We start from the raw sequence: 22622 nt of genomic DNA on the forward strand, positions 1-22622 counted from the left end.
CTCCGTACATGAGGGAATTAGCATCAAAGAGAGACTCTCTGATGTAGCCACTTTGTATTAGCTCATTAAACTAATTAGCTCAGCTTACTATTAGTTACTTGGCTCAATATGGGTTGCTACTTCCACAGGGTGGAGAAAGAATTCCTCAGAAGGACGGCACCGGGCTGAGTCTCCAGGCGCTGTGACTGCGCGTTCCCTGCCTTTGGGGCAGCCGCTGGGCACGACTCTCACGCTGTTCCCATACGGGGTACGGAAGAGGTCAAAAGCCCCATTTTGTATTCCACAGCCAGGAACCAAACTGTAAAATCACACCAGCCTTCCCACCCCCCCATCCCATGCTCTTCCCCCTTTTTCCAGCAGCTCATGTCACGTGCAGATTCGTAGCAGATCGTGCAGGTCTCTGTAGGGATGCACAAGAAGAATCCCACATGGAGGGGCTGATGTGTGGCCCCAGCAGCTGCACCAGCTGCTCCACACCTGGACACGTTTGGCCCCGCACTGTAGAACAACTGCTACCACCATTTCTTGGCTTTCTGTTGAATCTGGAAAAGAACAGGAAAGCCAAGTGAAAAGGAACAGTAAAATGTACCACCACTAATTTGGGTTGCAGTTTGGTATAATGATTCCTGATTGCAAATGAGTAATTTGCCTATTACCTTGAAGTAAGGCATAAAATCTTGCAGTTACATGGCATCAGCCCAAAAGGGACCTGATCTTGTCAGTAATTTTGTCCTCTTGTCCCCCATATAGTGTCAAACTTGTGCTTGGGAAACTGTATCAAAGAATCAACATTGAAAAGTGCAGTTATCCCAGTGCTTGACAGTCCTTCCCATTAGAAAAAAAAATGCTAACATTCATCCTGAATTTTTGATTAAGTTAAGTTAAACCCACGGAGCAGATTTATTAAACTTCAGACTCAAGACTGAGCACAGTAAAAAAACTCATTCACGCCTTTCATTTTGTCAAAAAAACTATTCTAAAAGAGTTTTCTGAGCAGTCCTTCAACCAGTTTGGAGGCTTTGTTTCCCAGCTTCTCTGTAAGAACACTGACAATGCCAAAAGCCTGGCTAAAGTCAAGATAGATGACATTTACTGCTCCATGTCTCCACCAGGCTCATTACTCTGTCAAAGAGGAGACTTAGATTGTTTTGACATGATTTATTTTGGAGAAATCCAAGTTGCCTGCTATTTATTTACTTGTTTCCATCAAAATGTGCGTGCTGTTCTTTTTGTAGCAATGCAATCAGCTTTGCACAGGTAGGAGCTGCTCAGAAAAACAGGCCTTGGGGGTTAGTTGCCTGCTCTCTCACGGATTTCCTTCTTGATGAGCAGTCACTTGAAATGACAACAACGGTAGCTGTCTGTTTTACAGATAAGTTGTAAAGACACACTAAAAATTGGGGGTCATAGGGGTGTAATTAAAGAACTGCTAAATCAGGGGGTTCCTCGTGAAACAGTGATGGAGAAATGATTACAGTGTGTAAAACTTTGTGGAAAATTCCATACAGCACCTTGTCTTGCATCTACAAACACAGCCAGAAGTAGGGGGTCTACTGAGATTTACAAATTTTCCATCTTCTTTGAACTTGCTTTTGCCACATTAATTAAAATTAACTGTTAATCCTCAGCCAGTGCATAAACAAAGCTCCCATAAACTGAATCTGCAAATATGTCCCTTATGCTCGTATGCAAAAACCAGCTGGTGCTTGAGGAAAAAAAACACAGAAGAGCCTGTCTGTGTACATACTTTACAGATTTGTTCCACTTTTTTACTACTTGGGATATTTGTTAAGAAGATCAGGAATGAGGCTTCTTTTTATTTTTATTACCTTTAAGTATTTATCTTGCGATGAGCCATACAAATTATCACTTGTGGAACACATAAAAATGCTATGCACCAAAAATGATGAGAGAGAGAATTAGTGAATACTGGCTTTCCACCTATTAGTACTAATAGCATAGACTGTTTCACAGCACAAAATTAGAGAAAAAAAAAAAAAAAAAAAGTAAAAATAAAAATAAAAATGAAAACAAAACAAGTAGGAGCAGGGGGAAGAGAAGACCTGGAGAGGGACACTATAATTTTTTTCCCTGCCTTTGGTTCCTATGCAATTGACCTGTTTTTAAAATCCTTTATAAACGAATCCCATATTCTTCTGGACTGTGTGGCACAGAGTCCACCAGTCTGCAATTTCAGACTTCATTACTACAGACTTCCTGAAAAGATGGGCATTAGTCTTCCAAAGTAATAATAATAATAATAATAAAAAAGTATACTCCACAACCAGTAAATCTTTTTGAAACCATTCACTCTCCTTCGGATGCCTCCATTTCTTGGCTTTCCAGGCCAGGACGCAGCTGTATATTTTCCATTTAAAAGAACTCTTCAGTCTCGCTGCTTTTCAGAACATTACAGAAACTTGCTCCATTCCAGGTTAACCACATTCCCACTCTCACAATTTTTCCTTCCCGTACGTAAAGTATCATAAGTCCTATCTACTGATGCATGGAACAAAATGAAATGAGTTCTTCTCCTATCTCGCTCACGCAGAAGTTTATTTGTGATATCAATAGCAGCGAATGTCAATCCATACAGTCCCCCCTGGCGATCCATACGTTCCCCCTTTTTGGTAATTTAACACCTCACCGCGATCCCCTGCTCAGCTGGGAAGTTGGATCATCTAAAAGCAAAGCAGAAGAAATTCTTATTACCCATGATTTTTGAAAAAATGAACTGAGGAAATTTTGAGATGCATTCTTCAGAGCATTTATTAGGTTAAGCAGCAGTTTAGTTTTCTTTGATTTCTATTTCTCCAGAAATTAAGAAGGTTTTCCTTAATTCAGTTTTTCTGAATTTTATATTTTTTTAAATTCATTTTTTTTCAGTCTCCCACACCCATGTGTTCCTCTCTTGCTTCTTTTCTAACTGTGGACCCACACTTTTGTGTGTCCACAAAAGCTCACAGCTATCCCCGTTGTCACTAGCTCCTCACCTTTATTCTGTATCCCTGACCAGCCTGAAAGGGTCTGAGGGATTCAGAGGAAATTCTTTGAAGCAGAAATGGTGAACATGTCTACCATAGGCATGGAAAGCATGGAAATGCTAAAACAATATAAACACCGATCCTGCTAAACCCACAGCCTTCACATGACCTTCCTGGGTTTCCAAAAGGAAGAGACCAACTAAACATCCTAATTCTGTCACTACAGAATCCAAGAAGCTAAAGAAATCATAGACACAGCTTCCATTCATGTTTAATTGATCCAGCTATCAATTTGCAGGTGGAAGTTCAGGAGAAGTCAAAGAGTTGCAATCTTTACTGAATAATCCTGTGATTCTTAGTGCACTTGAAGCAAAACCATCCTACCCAGTGGATATTCTGCACTAAGAAGGAGTGCTACTGTCTAAAAACTTTTAGGCTGCAAAGTGTTTAAATTTGTCCTCACCCTTCATTCAGTATCTTTACAAACTCCACCACATGCCATTTTCAAAAGGCTGGCTGTGTGTCACACTGATACGCCTCCTGACATTTTTGGAAGTGGAAAATCAGCTGCATTCCTGAACTGTTCCTCAGTTTACTGTCTTATCTTCTTTCTTTTATTTAATGTGAGAGTAGAAGTGGTTTTTTGTTTGTTTGTTTTCTCGTTTCCTGGTCTACAGTAAAACAGATTTTCACCCTTAACTATTTCATAAAAAATTATTTCCTCATGTATATTTCTAGGAGCACGGGCTGGTTCCTGTTCCCAAATGTTAAAGTTTAGTGAGACCAAGTATACCTGGTGAAATGTCCTCAGGAGAGAACCCTTGTCTTTTGTAGATAAAGAATCCTACTTTGTTTAATCCCATAGCATCGCATACATTTTGCAAAAAGACTGCAAGATTAAATCTTATCACAAACTGCTATCACTCATTAGAAACTTATCTTCATAAGAAATATGTTTACAAAATAATCTTCTGTTTCTGTCTTCGAGATAACAATGACATTGAAGTATTGATGGTTTGATGGCAAATAGTTTTCTCCCTTCTACTAACCCTGTGATTTTACTTTATCTGGGAAAGCTTTGCAGGCACTTTCATATGAATCACTATTTGTTTAAGCAATGTCTTTAAAAGAAGTCCCACTTGTGGTAGGACTACATTCTTGATTCCAATCTGTTTTACTTCATACGTATAATCTTGTTTAATCTCGGTCCAGATAAAATAGAATGATGGAACACTAAAGGGAAGATTTTTAAGAGGAGGAGACGGTTATACTTCTCCCAATCACTGCAGCTATCTACTGGCAATAGAGTTTGTACTCTTGGGTTCCTAATAGATGCTTCTTCTTGAACAACCCTATCTAGAAAATGCCCTTTTATCTCTCTTTAGTCAAGACAGGATGCCAAATCTTTTTTAGATACCGGCTTAGCCGCTGTCACCAACGCTTGTTATCATAAGGCAATGCTGCTCTGGTGATGCACTTGAAAGCAGCATTTGGTGCAGAAAGAGAGTTGTCTCCTTTTAAAAGCAAGATAAGAATACAGGAGCACAGGACAAATGTGTTGGATAATATCAAATGCCTTTTTAGCCTAATATCCTGTCTCTGACAATGGCTGACCGTAGATGTTTTGGGTTAAAGAACATGAGTGAGTCACACAGAGTGATCCACTTATTTGTAATTCAAGCAATCAGTGTTTTAGATAATAGAAATACAGTTTTTATCATATTTTAATGCACCAAAGATGAGCCATGGGAATTTGAATTTCCTGACAGCATAAACATATTGCTATTTGCTACATGCCTGCTGGCACAGCGGGAACTTCCAGCTATGAAACCTGGGATATTTATGAAACAGGGTTCCTGTTGCTACTTTAGGCTTGTAAAGTGCATCGGTTTCATGCTGTTGGGTCACTTACAGTTTTCTTAATTAATATTAATCATCGATGTTCATCAGCATCAGTAACTAATTTTGATCCTTCTATTTCCAAAGAGAAATCGGTATTTTATATGCTGTCATTTAAAAATAGTAATATACTATACACTCACATGGACATTTTGATCCATTTTGTCTCCAACGTCTTCTGTTGTAGGAATCCTGTTGCTTCATCCAGTACAATATTTCATCACTCCTCTTTATTCCACCTTATTTTTATCATGTACTAAATAGAATCAAAGATCAAAACAGCATTGTTAGACTTTAAAAGTAAGTCCCTATTTAAAGGTTCATATTTCAATAATCTCATTCACATGCCCTTTTTATTATGAGATATATTTTAGGAGTATATTTTATATTACTTGGAATGACTGAAGGTAAAAACAAGCAGCATTACATTAGTGGATATATCATTTTCAGCAATGGTATGAGTTATTCTCTTTTATTCTGTAGGGAATAAAATCAGGGAAGCTCTACATTGCATTAGACTCTTATTTACTATTGTTCTGAAAGCTGGCTTCTCCTAAAAAGATGCAAAACTAAAAAAAAAAAAAAAAAAAAAAAAAAACCCTCTACACTAACACATAAAGATAATAATACCTGGTAATAATACCTGGTGAATGATGTGTAAACTGCTTGCTCTGTAGTGACATACAGAGTGACGCATACAGCCATGCTACTGTTAAAAATGCAACTGAGACTTGTGGTTTGGAGCACGTTGCCCTTCCAGCATACAATCAAATGCAACAATTTTGAGTCAGAGTAAGGTCTGCACCACCAACACATGATCTGCTTTTTAGTCAGCTTGTCACTTGGTTTCCTCTAAAAATCCTAGTAGAAAACTCAAATTTATGTGTATTTATAGGTAACCAGCCAACAACTTAGGCTCCGTTTAAGCAGGTACAGTAAGAGCACATGTACGGGTAGCTGGACAGTGCTGATTCACAAGAGAGTCTTACCTTATCTGGAATGACTCAAAAAAATCATTTAAATTAAAAATTTGAACTGGAAAAGGTGCAATCAGTGGCATCTGGAAGGACAGCCAGACATGCTTGTGTCTTTTTAACGGGGTGGTTAAGATACCAGTGGCCCAGAGCAGCCTCATCAGGGGCTCTGCGTACCCTATGTCAGCTCCCCTGCACACCTCGGTCTTGGTGTAAGACTGTGCCCCATGGGAGCAGCCACCACTGCTGTGCCCTACAATTACATGAAGAGTAAAACAATCTTTTTTTTTTTTTGGTATATATTAAAAAAAAAAAAAAAAAGAAAGCTATTAGTAGTCTATTTCAATAAATACCCCAAAGGAAAACCAGCAGCAACCTGTCACGCTACGCAGTTGATGGATTTGCTTGGCCGACTTAAATCACAGTGATTATCTTGGATTCACAGCTAACAAGAAGGGTGCAGCGTGCTGCAACACATCAAGCTTAAGCTTCCATTAACTAATCAATTTCTAACTCTGGGAATTAAAAAAATGGAGAGTCAAGCAGTGGTCAACACGTTATTTTGTACAATTTCAGAGGAAGCATTGCTTCAAAGCTCGGGTTTTTAACAGCCTACTGGAAACGGGACTACAAAGGAGATGCCAAATGCCACTTTGCTTGCTAAGGGAAAACAGCTCCATGCAACAGGCCCGTGAACAGGCCATGAAAAACTAATGTGCTTTTGTAAGCATAAAGTATGGAAATAAATAAATGAATAATATTTGTCATCCCTCCGATGTTGTAGGTACAGCACAGCAAACTGCATGTCTCTGATGCGTTGCGGTAGGAGAGATATCCTTTGTGTGTCTTAGAGAGGGGAGAGAAAGGTGGCTTTGTGCCATACCACAAACATATTTTTCCCTGAGCTACTTGATACATCTACAGACACGGTTCAGTGTTACGCAGGTATGTCATTGTAGTTTGCAAAAGCAGCAGCACAGCACTGTTCCCAGGTTAATTAGCTATGCCCTTCAGCAAGGATTAGAAAAGATTTGAAAGCATCCAAAGCCAGGGAGGATTCAAGAAAAGCAAACAGCCCAACTTCTGTGGCAGACTCTGTTGCCTGAGATTGTATGTAAGCAGGATCTGTGTCAGCTGCACCGGCAGGACTTAATGCAAGTCATTTTATTTTAAGTAAACATTTTGCAAATTAACTTTTTGTATTTGTCGCGTCATTTGGGAAAGGTAAAAAAAAGGAGTATCTTACCAGCAGTGTTGTTATCTGAACCGCACAGAAACATTTAGACCTTTCAAACTAAATGTCAAGTTGTTCCTATTGAGTCAAATCCCTGCAAATTTAAGATAATTAGCATAACTACTTTCCAACTGAAACCAGGCCCTCACATTTTGCTTAAGTGGTATTAATACATGAATGAATTCTGATTGACACAACCCGTTGTTTTTATTCCTGTAGGAAGGAAAAGGGAACTTATAAACCCAAAGGACTTTTTACTCCAGGCAACAAAATTCCTCATGGACATAAACATGTCAGAGAAATTCTGATGAATGTTTCTTTCGTAGGGATTTCTGAGTTTAACCAAGAAAATTCAATCTAGAGGAAATTCTGATGAAAGCCATCAAATATCCACGAGACTGCTACAACAGACCCACCAAGGAGCAGACCCAAGTTCTAGAAAATGGAAATTTAATTCGGTGGTGTTTTGTGTACAAACTTCAATCCTCTCACTGTCAGATCTGCATGTTGCAGAAATGGCCCTGTGAAATGTTCACCTCAGTGCTCTGGATAAAATATTTGCATTTTAGCCAATGGTCACTGAATGGAAAGCTCCCAGAGTTACTAACCCAGGCAGAGGATCAAGCTGAGGCTCTGGGTAAGCAGATGTGTTGCCAGGAAAGCTTGCCCCAAATTTGCATCAGCATCACTGGCTCAGTGCTACTCAGTAGCAAAGCATGAAACGTAAGATTAAAATCAAATAATATTTGAGAGCTATTAACTTGATACTGCTAAAATTGTACAAAGGGGAATGCTTATAAAAAGCATGAAAAAATGATTTGCCTGGGGAGCATTTTATTGTCAAAGACATACATTTGTGGTAAGTTAAGGAAAGAATTTGAAAATGCTGTCTCAACAAAGCACGTCACAGCCTATGCCTGCAGTGCCACATCCTAAATTTAATCAACAATAAAAATCGGGATTTGGTATTAAAAAAATAATAAAAGTATGTCATTTAGCAATATGAATGAATGCTAAAAGAACCTTCCAATTCAGGAAAGATCCTCTAAGACACTTCTTAAGGTTTAAAAAATGTAGAGAGAACACCATGCTTCCAGCGCCCCAATTATCTGTTTAAAATACTTGGACAGCATGTCCACTACAAGATATAAGACATAGATAAAATGAAGTGCAATTATTTATAAAAAATATTTATAAAATTAATTGCCATATGAAGTTGTGCTTTTCATAAGGCAATAATTTCCCCCTAGGAAATTATGAATATCTGTGTATATGGGCATAACATTCAATTAACATGAAAAATGTTAAGTTTGATGATGATGTAGTGTGAGAAGCAGCAATCCAACAAAATTAGTGAGCTCTGAAAAGGTGCAAGAACTTTCTTAGGAAGATACATGATTGTAGAAATGTAGACGTTTATTAGAAAGATCTGATGCAGAAGTGCCAAGAATGTGGCACTCCATCAGTAGCACGCAGCCAGTATCAAGCAAAGGCAACGGTGTTGGGTTTTAGTATAGAATGCAAAATGGATTTGTAAATAATAGATGTGCTCATAGTTTCATAGACAGAGGAATGGATCGATATTGCTCCTAACTCTTTCACATGAATTTAGGTCAGGTGCACGGATGCTCCCCTTCACCAAAGAGGTGAGAAAAAGTTACATGGGGAGCTTATAGGTTGAAAAGTTATTAACCCGAGATTAGCCTTAGAGGAACTATTACAAAGAGTCAAATAATATTGGAATATATGGCTTAAGGTTTTGTTTAAACTTGAGCTAGGTGCTGCCTGTGTGAGTGACCATGCCTTTAGCCAGTACCTGTTGCTCCTCTGTGCTTGCAAACTGCAGCACCGTACCCATCCCAAATAAAAGAGGAAATTGGCACCAAGGTCAAAGTGAGGGAGGAGGGAGAAATGAGCTGAGGAATCGAGCAGGAGCAGCCCTCCTCTCAGCTAAACCCAGGGAGAAGTTTTCAGCTACGCTTTTGGATGTCCTATTTTAATTCCCTACTAATGAAAAGCAGACCCAAGAAGGCACGAGGACTGGAATCTGAATCTGGACTGAAAGTAGGGTGAAATCGTCACAAAAATCATTGAGCTCTTCCAGACAGAAAGGCCTTCTCTACGGGGACCAGTAACTAGGGTCAAGTTCTTACCAGGATTTTTGTTTGTCTCACCTTTTCACAGCACTGGCTCACGGTGCTAAGCACCTACAGAGAGGTTTTATAGCCAAAAATTGCTGCTGCTGCTGCTGCTACTGCACTGAACTAAAAAACAACAACAAGAAAACAACTCCAATGGCAGGAGATGTTTTCCTTCAGAGAAAACCTTTGTTCTGCAGCTGCTGGACTGAATGCTACTGGGAAATGAACACAAGCCTGAGGAATAAAAATAGCAAAAGTCAGTGACACGGGAAATTGCTGATGGACATGTAGCAGGACTCCAAGGGCAAGGCTAAGTCTCACGCATATCTGTGTTCAAAGTGTCCTGGCTCCTTTTGCAGGATCAGGTATTTCGATACTTGCTGCCATTAGGGTGCATTTCTAATTATTCTTGTATGCCAGGGACAATCTCAGTTAAAAGCAGAGTTTAAAAGAGAGGTTTCTATCACTCTGAAGAGTCTGTGAAAGAGAGGACAGACTCCTCGTGCAGACCTGAAAAGAAAGTAGGCCTTGCAAGGACGTCGAGGACGCAGGTCCTAAGGAAACGCTCAGCAGTTGGCTATCATCAGAAGCCAGAGAGCATTTCAAGGATTGCTGTAACTACTGGAAGCTCCTGAAACAAAGAAAGATGAAAAAGACTGTTCCCAGATTTTAACGCCAAGGCTGTGGTTGCCCTTTGTTGGCCAAAGAACACGTCACCAGGACGGTCGCTCTCCGCCAGGGCACACAAGGACTGCTTCAGGCTGGCCAGCTGCCGAGACGCCCGGCAGAAGGGAGGAATTGGCACAGGTCGGGAGGAGGAAGGGCGAGGAGGAGCTGCAGACGGCCGGGGTCTCAGACTATTTGTACAACCAGGGCTTCTGGAGGGCAGGCCTTCATTGTGGAGCTGAGCTCGTGCGTTTGTGGCTACAGGAGAGTGAGAGAGAAATGCAGGCTGACTGAACCACAGCCACCAGCCTCTCAGGTCTCGATAATTAGTTTAAATCCACCTCCACTTGATCGGAGCACGTATTGTCACCATCTCAAGGGCTTAAGGTTGTCCAAGTGAATTTTTAAGAGAGAAGGAAAACAAGATGTTGTTTGCTCCCCAAGCTCTTTAAAAACAAAGCTACCATTGCACGTAAGGCAGAGCAGAGCTGTGTGAAATGAAAAGAGCAAAGGAAGAGTCCTGACAAATGAATTATGAGGGGAAAAACAAGTTGCTAATGCGAAGGCTCCTGGTAAAGAGCAAAGAGCAGGCTGCTGGGATGCACTAGAAACCACAGCAGGAAATATCACCGTCATCTTCTTGGGCTCTTTCAGCGTTAAAGGAATATAATTTGGGAAGACAGGTTGAAGGGGAGAGATCTTTTCACTCTGTAGCCTTCTTTTGTGCCCGTGTTACTTGTGTTATTACAGAGAGGTCCAAGAAATTGTAGCTCTGCATTTAAACCTGATGTTTTGTCCACATCATTCACAGACACGGGAAGACCAGGGTAGGAAGTTTTATACATTAAATTCTCTGAAGTACACATGGTGAAAGCTGAAGGGAACATCTGATGTTCGGCTAGTCTGGGAGGCAGCAGCAGCCTGCATGAATTTTCTTTTCTTTTTTCTTTTTCTTTCTTTTTTTTTTTTTTTTTTTTTTTTTTTAAGCTTCCAGATTATTGTATCTCTTTTTTCTGTTCACAGTACTAAGGCAACAAAAAATTGGCTCGAGTCACGTGCTGGGAATATCTCGGTAGTGGCTGCACAGCCAGTCCTCCAGGCAAATATTTAGTCTAACTAAACATCATGAATGAAGAGGCTATTGGAGTATAAAGTAGGAGCATAATCTCTGAGGTTTTAACTGAGGCATTAGAAAGACCTAATAATAGCAGGGCTTTGCAGAGATGCTAAGATAAAGCAAAAGCCATCTTGAGAATGCCTTCGAGAAAAGCTTTGCCTGTCACCAGTCACTTGGCAACATGAAAGACAAGCCCGGATCGAGAATCACACAGGAAAATGAAGATGACCTAATAATAATTGTTATAATTTTATGAATCTGACATCCTGCTTGCGAGCACATCCTGAGTGACCCCGTCAGATATCTCTGCAAGGCAAAAATGACTCTTTTACTATTTAAGCCCATGTTCAAATATTTCTTTAAGGCAAATTCTACCAGAGAATGACAGAGAAGAAGATGATGCTGAAGAGCAAAAGAATCAAGTGTGTTTTCTCAGGGCAATACTTCTCCACATCTTTTCCTTGCTTGCGCTCCAGTGCTCTCCTGTTCTCTTCAGCTGGAGCTTTTCTCTCCTCTACCACCAGAGCAAGTGGCCCTCAATGGCAAGTAAGGCCCATGTGCAGTGCTGCTGGACTGTTTTCTTCTAACCACAAATAGTGCAGAAAATATACAGAACGTGTTCCCTCAAGGCATTAGGAAAATCTTCGGGCAATTTTATTTCAAAGCCCGCTTTCCAGCTAACAAATAATAAATAACAAGGGAAACTGGTATAAATAGTTTGGAAGTTTTATTACTGTTGTCAACTTTCCTGTTATTGCTGTTTTTTTCCAAAGTAATACGGTTTACCTAATGTAGTGAGAGGCAGATGTTTTATTGCTTATAAATGGTTCTGTGATTCTTGCAAAGGAAGTACAATAAACACTTTTCTGTTTCTAGCAAAGAAATATTTTCCATTTATTTCCTAGAAGAAGGGGAAAGGCAAAAAATGTATACAAATGAATAAGGATATATTGATAGGAAATAAAAAAATACCTTAGTAATAAATATTCTAATACTTTGTTTTCTTAAAATAAGCTGAGGTTAAAGGCCATTCAATTTAAAAATTCATACATGCAAAGGCTTTAGGAGCTATGTAGTCTGATCTAAATAATACCCATGTAGTAAAGGCTACTGACCATATGTAATAATTTTGGCATCACGCTGTTAATTTGCGTTGAGCTGGAACATTTTTGGAAAGAGATTGTCCAGTTTTGACTTCAGAAATTCTCATGTTGACACTGTGACTTTGGTGCTACAAGCCCTATGTCTTGGAAAACTTAGGAGAGAGAATCCATTCTGAGCTTAGAACAGCAGAAAACAGCGGCGGGAGGAACCCTGAGAGGTCCCTTTTCCTACTGCAAGGTACAGGGAGGCTGCCTTTGGAGATTAAGCATTAGCTGACTCAGAAGAGGACTTCCATTGCCTGCCCCCTTTGTCAACGTAATGCTTCAGACAGGCTGGCAACAAAGCTGGGTTCAGTCCATCGGGGGTCCTTCAGGAAGTTTACAAACACTTTACAATCTATATTTTCATTTGAAAAAGCAAATTCCCTATTGCTACATCATTTCCCTCCTTGCATGCCACTACACCACGCTCACTATTGTGCCTTGAGGGGTAGCACAGCACCAGATCCCTGACGTGCAGGTCCTGAGGCTCTGCCATATAATTGAGGCATCACAATGTCGGCTGTAGTAAGAAACATCTGTACGGGATGGATCTTAACCAGCTCTGCTGCTGCCCTCTGCATCATCTACCCTGTGCCTCCCTAATGCAACTGGATCCCCTCAGAAGGAACAAGTTGTGTGAGACTCACATAGACCTTGCCTCAAGATATTCCTGTTTAGTAATTTAGTTACACTATCCAGACCATTCTGAATTTAGCAAAACTTCACAGTTCTTTCCTGAGGAATTCTGTACAGAAGCACGACAAGAAAGGCTCTTTCTCCACTTGTTCCCTCTTTATGCAACATGACAGCAAACTGAAGAGATTAATTACGCAGGCTGAAAAGAGAAATTATGCGGATGAGGTACCTGTATAACCAATCCTCTCTGTTTTCCAGCAGCTGAAAGATTTCCCAAATACCTGTATCCTCACGAAGTTTACTCTTCCACAGGAAGAAATGAGTAGTTCCAGTGGTACAAGTCTCTGTATAAAAGCCTCGTCTTCCCCAGCTAGGTAGATGCAGATTTGACAAACGCACTTCTTCAAGGTACCTTCCTTTTGTGTCTGTGCTTTGAAGACTGTCGCAGTGATTCACAGGTTTGAGTGCCCACTTAGAGGAGCTGTTTAGAAGACTGTAAACATGTTGATGATATTATCAAGAAGACTAAAAATAAATCAGACGATCTCGTTTCCTTTAATATGAAAATATTTCAGTATTCTCTGCTCAGAAAACCATTCACAATCTTAGTCAAAGCAGCAGCTAGTTCATCTTCTATGGGAAAAATGTATTCCTGCTGTAACTTCACAGTGTCTTCACCAAGATCAAGGTATTTACATTAGCAAGGAAATATATTATTTCTGTTAATATTTTTGGGGTGTATGGTTTCAGATACCTTTGCCATTAACATACTCAGAGTATGTTCAAAACCCTGAATATGCCTGCAAAAAGTGTTTTTTTTTTTTTTCTTTTTCTTTTTCTTTTTTTTTTTTTTTTTCCCAGAAATGTATAATCTAGGAAATCCATCTTATATAAACCATGACTGATGTCAAGGCATCGTAACATACCTAAAGGGCAAGTTCTGAAAAAAACAGATGATGATAAAAGTGATGGCAAGACAGGATGAAGTTTGCACTGCCTCTGTCCATACAATATACCTGTTTGTGGCTAAATAGAGGAGTTCAGTCTCAGGAGATGTCAGAGTGGGAGCTTTCATGAACTCTAAAATATATGAAGAAGAAGCACAGCACGAAAACATCAGAAATATCAAGACGTCTTTTAGCGAGTGACTATAAAATAGTTTTTCTACAATGCTGAAAAACTGAGCATTTCTTGCTTTTTTTTGCAAGAAATACTCCTGATTTCCAAGCCATTTTAAGGGTGTTTTAATACCAAGTTAATGCAAGGTATCGTTTATTATCACTAACACACATGAATAAAAGAGTTATACCATCTAATGGAGCATGAAAAATATAAATTTCTAATGAAGCTCCATGTAAAATCTGGAATGCTAATACTGTACCTCCGACTGAGTATCAGAGGCTGGAGTGGGTTCCTATAAAACTCGTGGAAAATGTTAGAGCAACGAACATTCGCAGTCAACAGTAACTGCTTGCATCCCATTTCAGAAGGCAAAAAGATTCCTTGCTGCCAGAGTTTGCAGGAACTTTGCACTGGTGGTGCCAAAATGGAAGGGGAAGGGGAAGGGGAAGGGGAAGGGGAAGGGGAAGGGGAAGGGGAAGGGGAAGGGGAAGGGGAAGGGGAAGGGGAAGGGGAAGGGGAAGGGGAAGGGGAAGGGGAAGGGGAAGGGGAAGGGGAAGGGGAAGGGGAAGGCTGGGCCAGCAGAGGGCGCGGCGGAGCAGGCGGCCCAGGCCCGAAACGCCTCCGGGGCGGCTGCGGGGGGGGGGGGAGGCGCCGTGCGGTGAGCGGGGGGACCCGGGCCGGGGCTCGGCCGCCCCCGGGGGGCTGCGGGGCTGTGCCACACGCACCCGGGGCCCTTTTCTTGCCCGTCTTCAAAACGCGAGAGCCTCCAGAGCTGGGGTGCGGAGATTTGTGAAAGCGGCATCAGGGAGAGCTGGGCTAAACGAGTCGTTTGGCTGTGTTCTGCCTAGCTCTGGTTGGGCTCTATAAAAACATTCATTTCTGCAAAAAGAAGCTGTGCGGTACCTGGTACACGAGGAGAAACTGCGATGACAGCCAGGAGTTCAACAGGCATTTCCATGGAGATTTTGCGATGTATTTCCATTGATAATACAACTTACAAATGTCCTAAGCTATAAAGTTGCACACCACTTTTTTCAGGGCATTCGTGACTTGTTTAACCTGAAACGGCTCGCTTATGTTTTCCGCAATAGCTATCAAATGCTGTGCCAAGGTTTTCTTAACCTTATTTAGTTATAAGGAACTTATTTCACAATGTACGGGGTACTCCAGAAAAATAAATAAATAAATAAATAAGAATATAAGAAGAATAGTTACCAAACGAAAGATGTAAGAAATACAAATGACCAGGAGGATGCAGAGGACGAGGGTTTAATTAGGGCTCCCGGAGATGCCAGGCAATGCTCAAAAGCTCCAGAACGACCGGCGTTACTGTGGTGAAGGTGGAGCGACCTGAAAGCTTTCAGCCAGCCCGTTCGGTCTGAGGCCGTGGCTGTCAGAGCCGAGAGCAGTGCCAGTGACCCGAGATGACCAGATGACTTTATGTAGGCCTCCGACAACAACTGTGCGCCACGCAGGGAGAGGTCTGTCTCCTTCCCCGTTTCAAATGCTGTACTTTGCTCCAGTGCCTATGCAGACTTCAGTCACCAAGTATTTCTCATTTACATGACCTAGATAGAAAGAAGCATAGTGAGAAAGATGTTCCTTGAGCTTTTTTTCTGTTGGCTTGCTGTACTCAGCCTGGAAGAAAAACACAGTCACAGGAGCGCATTGTTTCTCCTACGCTGCTATTAGGAAGCAACACAGGAGCGCCTGGGGGAGAGGTCCAGGCAGAAGCCTGGCAATAAATGGATAGCAAAACACTGGGAACAACTTCAGGGACTTTACAGATCTTGACAAGGCCTTCCCATGTTCCTGTGACATTCCCATTTGGCAGGGTGTCAGAAATAAATCTTTCTGGAATAAGAAAACAAGAAGCAGAGGAAGTACCCAGATACAATCTTCCATGGACTACCATGATGGACATATCCATGAAATAAGTTGGAGGAGCCTTTTTCTGGGCTTAGAATGGTTACTGACAAGCTACAGCTCCGCATAATGATCTGTGCAACAGATAATGAAGCTAAATGTATGAATAAATCATCTGCTTAGGAAGTTACTACTTTTCACAACTTTAAATATTTCATTCCAGTAAGTAGTACCAAAACTAGATGGTTGCACAAAAGTTTGCAGAATCCCCAGATATGGAGAAACTGTGACTAGTAATAAGAAGGAAAAACACAGGAGATGAATTAGCAACACAGTGGTGAATAACACTGCAAGTAAATGAAAATGCACACGGTCTTTGTGGTGGGGGGCCTCGGGAACAGGACATGAAAAAGTTAAAAAATCATTCTGAAAATGGAAGTAATGATTCTAAAATAATAGTTCTTGAGCTTCTTTTGTCATCCAAACACAATTAAAATGAATGGAAGTATGCCCACTGACTCTGATGAGCTTTGAATTCAGGCTCCATCCTCTTGCAAAACTATGTCAAAATATACAAAAAAAGTCTGCCCAGTCAAGCATGGGTGGGAAATGTGAGACAAAAGGACATTGACAGAGCGTCTGTCAAATTACAGGAATTAGGGAAATAGCCCAAGCAATCATGAATGAAGATATTTTCCTGTAATTATGCCCAAATACCAAATTCATACACAACATAGTTTATCCCAAATTCTTCCATGCTTGTACTAAACTCAAAAGAATTCAAGGGATATGATCATTCTGTAAAAATAATTTTAAGAAAGAATAGCCCTAAACCAAACAGCTTGCACTGTTTCCAATAGCTTACAAATATTTATTCTGCATATCTCAACTCCAGTCTACTATTACCTAAAAAGAGAAGTATTGTGTGTTTGAAATCTTTGTCATTATTATGTCCATTGTAAACAGCTATTTAGACAGAACTAAAGCTACTGAAAGTGGTCTCCTAAAACTCATAGAGGAAGCTGACATGCTGTTCAGCTGGAAACAGCAAACAGCCTTCTTGAAGGAGAATTGATGTGAATCCTTTTGAATAGGAGATCTGTGCTCTGAGCACTCAAAATACATCACAGAATACTAATCACACTACTTCCCAAAGCAAAAGAAAAACAAAAAAGGACAGAGCGCATCACTGAACTGAGATTGGTACATCTCTGGAGACATTTCGGGGGGGGGGGGAGAGTGATGCCTGTCTGCATCCTTGTCTATGTAGACTTAAAGAAGATCCCTGAAACAGCACAGCATAAATATTCCATTTGTATTTTATGTTCCCCCAAACGAGAAAGAGAGGAGAGGTCTCAGCCTGGGTAAATTAACACAGTCCTAGTGGAGTGAGGGAGACATGGTAACAACATCATTTTCTTATTCCAATATGCTGGTGGAACTTGAAACAGTACAGGAAGAAACAGCTCAGATGAAAGATTTCTGGAAAGAAAGGTGGAACTGCTTTGTTTTGCCTTTTTTTCTGGAGTCTGAGTTTTCCCCCCTTAGATAAAATAGGGGTGCTGCATATCTCAGACAATGGGTTGACCAGAACGCACGCACCTCTCCAACCACATGATGCAGAACACATGCTGCGGGGGGTGCAAGGAATCACCAAAGGGTCCAGAAAGTGCTGCTCAGCACAGCTCATTAAAATGCTTCACCTTCATCTTTTGGAAGGGTAGTCAACTTCAGTATTAGGATTACTTACAATGTTTTTGTCCCTAAAAAAAGGGGGAGATTTTCTAATAGTCCCAGTGCTTTGAATCAAAACACTTGCTACACTTGTCTGTGTTAGGGTCTTGTAGCAGGAAAAATTGACTCCAACCTTCTACATGGTCATTTTTCACCACAAAATGAGAAGCTCATAGGAGGAAATATACTGACTCTGAATGTGGCCAGGAGGAAAAAAAAAAAAAAAAAAAGAGTTTCCTTCCAATAGTTTTATCTTGGGTGAGACTTTTTATCCTGTGTTTGACATTCTGATTACATGATTATATAGGCTAAGACTCCAGCAACATTTTGCATTGTAAAGATGGAGATGCTCAGCATTTTGCCAGATGCCAAGTGATATTCTGATATTTCTATCTTCTCTTTACATTGAGTGACAGTCAGCATATTCACAATGAAGCCGAGACAATCTGCTATCAAGTTACAGTAGTGATATTTTCCCCGATGAAGATCCCAGAGCTTGTTGGAATAAAGCTCCTTAAAACTCAGTGCCTGGAATAGCTCCAGCTCGAATTGCTCTCTGTGTAATATAATTTTATATTTGTGCCAGTCTAATAAGTAGATCACTGGGTAGAGGCTTTTGTAAGTAAGTCTATACGTACTGCACCATTTCCTGGCTCCGTGTGCTCCAGTGTGTTGCAGGCTGTGTGCAGTGGGGGAGGTGCCAGAGCTGATCAAGCAGTGTAATTTTATACATTACTGAATCAGTGCAGGAGAAACCTGGAGGGACAAAGCATCATCTTGTCTTTGGACTGCACTGTAAAATCCTCCAGCTCTCTTATCCCAGCCATGCTCTGATACGTTTTTTGCTCTCCTTTTTCTGATTTTGGTGTGAATGATAAAGTGATCCGATGATGGCTCTCGTTATGGAACCTATTAGCAAGTGGACGCCCAAGCAAGTAGTGGATTGGATGAAAGGTACGATCCTTTATTACCATGTATTGTCTGTACTTTGGGTCCTTGCAATTTACATGTCTGCTCCTGTGTTCTTTGTTTTGGGACGAGTTTATGCAGTTCTAATCACCCATATGCTGCTTTGCACAGTAGTTTTCAGAGGCACGACTGAGGAGCGAGGTGGTTTAAGCCGTACAGCATGTTGGCGGAATTTCTGCCCAGCCCTGAGCAGGGCTCTGATGCATTTGTTGGGAAACGCAGACATAAAGTGTTTGTGTCTCATGACTCCATCATGCCTTGCACAGCGTGATGTTATTATGTTTGGCTGCTTTAAATTTGCCCTGATTAGCTCTGTTTTGCTCATATCAGGTGATCTGATGCAGTGGCTGTGCAGCACTCGTGTGTAGTTTAGGGTGACGCCGGGAGCATGAAGTGCCGGTGGCTGGACGGATGAATTCTGATCCTTCAGTGACAGGTCCCGCTTTGCTCGGGCTTCCCGGCGCCTCCTGCCCGTGCTGCTGCTCTGCCCAACACCCCGCGGTCCCCAGCCGTGTGTGGGGCGTGCGAGGGGGAACGCACGGGGCTGAGCACAGCCTCGCTGGGGAAACTCTCCCGGATAACTTGGCAGAACGACGATTTCCCGGCACATTTGCAGTTTCACAACACAGCCATAAGCTGTGACATGTTTTGCTTTATAACGCTCAGCTGTGCTACACACTGCTTGCTTCGGAGGGGAGGGTGAGGAATCGCTCACGATGTTAAGTGCTTTAAATTTCTCCTGAGTGGGGGAAAATGTATTGACACGGTAGAAAGCACTGCTGTTATATGCTGCTTCTGATGAGCTGTCTGTCTCGGAGACAAATGATTTCTGCTGTAAGGGATCTCCATTATATAAGGAAAAGAGGTGCAAATTTGGCTTGTACGTTACTCACAGAAATGATTTCTTTAAATGTGATTACTGAACTTACTGAAGGCACGAGCTGGATGCCCACTATAATGTCCTTAAAGGTTTTGGTGCGTTGTCATTCACCAGGGAATGGCTCACATTTCCTTCTGCTGGGGTACAGCTCCATACTTAACTGGAATTGGGCTGCTCATCAGAAATACCACATTTACAAGCAAACTATTCTTCTACGAGCACGCAGTATTGGGAAGTGAATGCTATCTGAGGGACTGTATGTAGCTTGTAGCTCAGGTGTTTGTCAGCTCGGGTTAATTGGGAGGTCTAAAGCAGGTCGTCAGGATGGATCTGAAAGCCATTAGATGTAGGATTGATTCCCATACTCCAATGCCATTACTTGAAATCAATACCTAATGTATGGGCAGAGCAGAGTTTGCTGATGCACACCTTTATTAGTAGACAGATTGTTACGGTATTTTAGCATATAAGTTAAATTATAATGTAAATTAAATGTCGAAGTGTGTGTAATACTTGTTGCTAAATTTAAAAATACTCCCTGCTACTTTTTTATCCTTTATGGTATAAACTAATTTCATCTTGGGTAACACTGGCCATAGCATGTGTAGTACATACCAGAGGAAGCAAGAAGATCATACAAACTAAAGGGTTTTAATTATTTTACATATAAAATATTTTAAATATTGACTTGTCTGACAGTTACATTTCTATACAAAGACGGCATCCTGCACCTATAAGGAAGTCAGCAGCAGACAGCATTGTCAGTTTTTTGCCTCTGGGCTTACGCATAAATATAATGCAATGAACACATTTAAGTAGTCACAAGATAGGGATTTTCCTTGGTAACATGAGTGCTACAAATCCACAACCAGGAAAGTTGCACATCTACCCATTTTCACTGTGCCAGTATTAGAAGCCTCACTTTTATCCCAATGGTTACTTTTAAACCCATACTTCAATTGTAGGCAAAGAAAAGACCTAACAAGCCCAAATGGAAGCATGCCTAAATTAGTTTAAAACTGTGTGGAAATCCCTAACTTCACAAAAATTGCCTAACTGTGGCCACTGTTTCCCTGTAATTTCTGTATATTCTGTAGGTCAGCTCCATTTGTATTCTGTATGCCAGCTCCATTAGCTGTAGTCATTCCTCTAAATAGCTTCGAATGCATCAGAGAGGTCGAAGTCCTGCCCAGGTAGTAATATCCAAGTGATAACGTTTCTTTTGCATATGTCATCTATACTGAAAGGTACACTTCTTCAGCAGGATTAAAAGGTACAGTGAAGACATTTTAGACAAATTGTCACGTTATAAATGTGGCATATTATCTTTACTATAGAAAGCAACATGTCAATAAACAATGCATCTAATATAGCAAGCATAATGTACCTTTTTGTTCCTTAAAAATAGGTAGTCAGTTAGCCTTATAGGTAAAGGTTGCAAGTTATACTGTATTTCACAGTGAAATGATCTTTTTTTACTTGCATTTATCAGAATTATTTTAGCTATTATAACTTAGCTTTAAAAGCTGTAGTACAGTACACAGCTTGAAATTAACTGGTAGTGAGTACCAGCAGCATCTAGTAGTTGGAGAGAAGATGGGAGAAAGACACAGCAATGATGTTAATAGCTTGAGACCTGGCTACCCACCGTGCGTCCTGGTCACGGGGTGCTGTTATCAGCCCAAGCTCCAACCAAAAGGAGACACCCTTTTGTTCTTTTCCCTACGGAAATGTTACTTGCCAAAAAAAGTAAAACTTACTAGGCTCTAAGAAACATTATTATGACAAGTTGGCATCTTGTATTTACCCATGGTTCCTATCTCAAGAAAGCGTTCATCTGGGATTAAACTTGAGCACCGCATCGGATGTGGTGGACAACCTGAAAAGGCCATGCAAGTCTTCAGAAATTGATTCGTGAGGATTAGAGAGGATCTGGAAACTAAGGGTTGGGGTACCTTTGTACTAAAGAAATTAGTACAAAAATATTTTGTAAAGATTAGTAAATACACAGCAGAAAGCATTGTGGTAAAAAGGAAGTTTTCAAAGGGGTGATAACATGAATAGTGAAGTTACTTTTAACAGACACTTTCAGTCTATTCCTTTTTTTTTTTTTCCCCCCAAATTTTAAATTTCTGTAAACAGTTTTCACTTCAGAAAATGTGCCAGTATATCTCCTGGTATATATCCATTTTTGTACATAACTCAAATGTTTTCCTGGGGGTATATACTATGGCCTCAAAAATTACTTTAGGAGAAAGAACTTTACATTGCCTTGCTCAACTTCCATTTTGGCACAGCTAGGAAAACAAATATTACCTGTAAAACTTGCAAGTGTATTAACAATCCCAATATTTTTCAAGCTGGCTCTGTTTTTCCTCTGATTAGCATGTGAGCGTGATTAGATGACAAAAACCACATCAATATTTACATCTGTAATGCTTTGACCTGCAGACTTGGAATACTTGTTGGCCTATGAACCCCTGCACTTGCTCTGAAACTCAAAGACACTCTGCAGTTGCTAGCACGTTATCAGTGAGCACTCCTGAACCAGAGGCCGTCTATTTTAATATGTATGTGCACACTATGGAATGTAATCCTTCCAAATTTGGGGGGTTAGAGGGGGAGAGGGGAGCTATGCTGCCTTGCTCCTGGCTCTCTCTTGCACCTACAGTTACTGGGTGCATGCCGCTTTGTGTTTTCATTGTGAGCAGAACCTACACGGCTTGCTCTGTACTTTTACAAATAACAGCATTTAAAGATTTTGTACTTCCTAAATGAAGCAGTTTACAAGTAGGGCATTTAATGCATGAACTCTTTTACAGGGAAGTGACACCTGTGCACAGATAAACACTAACTTTCCAAAACAATCCAATGAAACACAATGAAATACAACGCAATGAAATACAGCTGTGACTTTCAGAGAGTAGAATGTTATTAAACAGCTAAAAATTAAAACAGGAAGCCAGTTATTTCTCAAGTACCTGTCAGTAACAATTCCACATGGAGTCCTTTATTCAAAGTCTTGGGGACTGGCTCTGAGGTTTGCCTGCCCAAGCCTCCAAGCCTGCAGTGGAGGTTTCTCTCCCAATGCTTCAGATGCTCATTTCACAACTGCAACCAGTTTTTTTCTCCTTAAACCTAGAATTTCTCCACTCTCAACAGGAGATGCAGACATGTAAAAAATAAAAATTAATTCAGTTGGTAAACTGATTAACTGTGCTGCACTGATCCTGTGCGGAATAATTATATGTTTAG

The 22622-nt window shown here is 40.8% G+C and overlaps 1 protein-coding gene and 1 long non-coding RNA gene across 4 annotated transcripts in view; one reads left to right on the forward strand and one right to left on the reverse strand.

Moving 5' to 3' along the window:
• Positions 1 to 398: 398 nt before the first annotated feature.
• LOC311443984 lies at positions 399 to 15729 on the reverse strand. The gene is made up of 4 exons (XR_014697607.1): positions 15134 to 15729; positions 5027 to 5139; positions 657 to 2681; positions 399 to 542 (listed from the first exon to the last, which is right to left on the reverse strand). It is a non-coding gene; the product is annotated as an uncharacterized lncRNA (long non-coding RNA).
• Positions 15730 to 18242: 2513 nt separating this feature from the next.
• LOC311443969 (connector enhancer of kinase suppressor of ras 2-like) overlaps positions 18243 to 22622 on the forward strand; it is a 169043-nt gene continuing 164663 nt past the window's right edge. For 2 of the 3 annotated variants that reach the window (XM_084534664.1, XM_084534665.1), the window contains exon 1: positions 18244 to 18472. In XM_084534664.1, coding sequence (XP_084390790.1) covers positions 18406 to 18472 — 67 coding nt within the window. In that variant the 5' untranslated portion in view covers positions 18244 to 18405. Of the gene's footprint in view, positions 18473 to 22622 lie in introns of all 3 variants that reach the window. The other variant, XM_084534663.1, reaches the window with a different exon arrangement.

This window comes from Aythya ferina (genome assembly GCF_964211825.1).
Source record: "Aythya ferina genome assembly, chromosome: 13".
Lineage (NCBI taxonomy): Eukaryota > Metazoa > Chordata > Aves > Anseriformes > Anatidae > Aythya > Aythya ferina.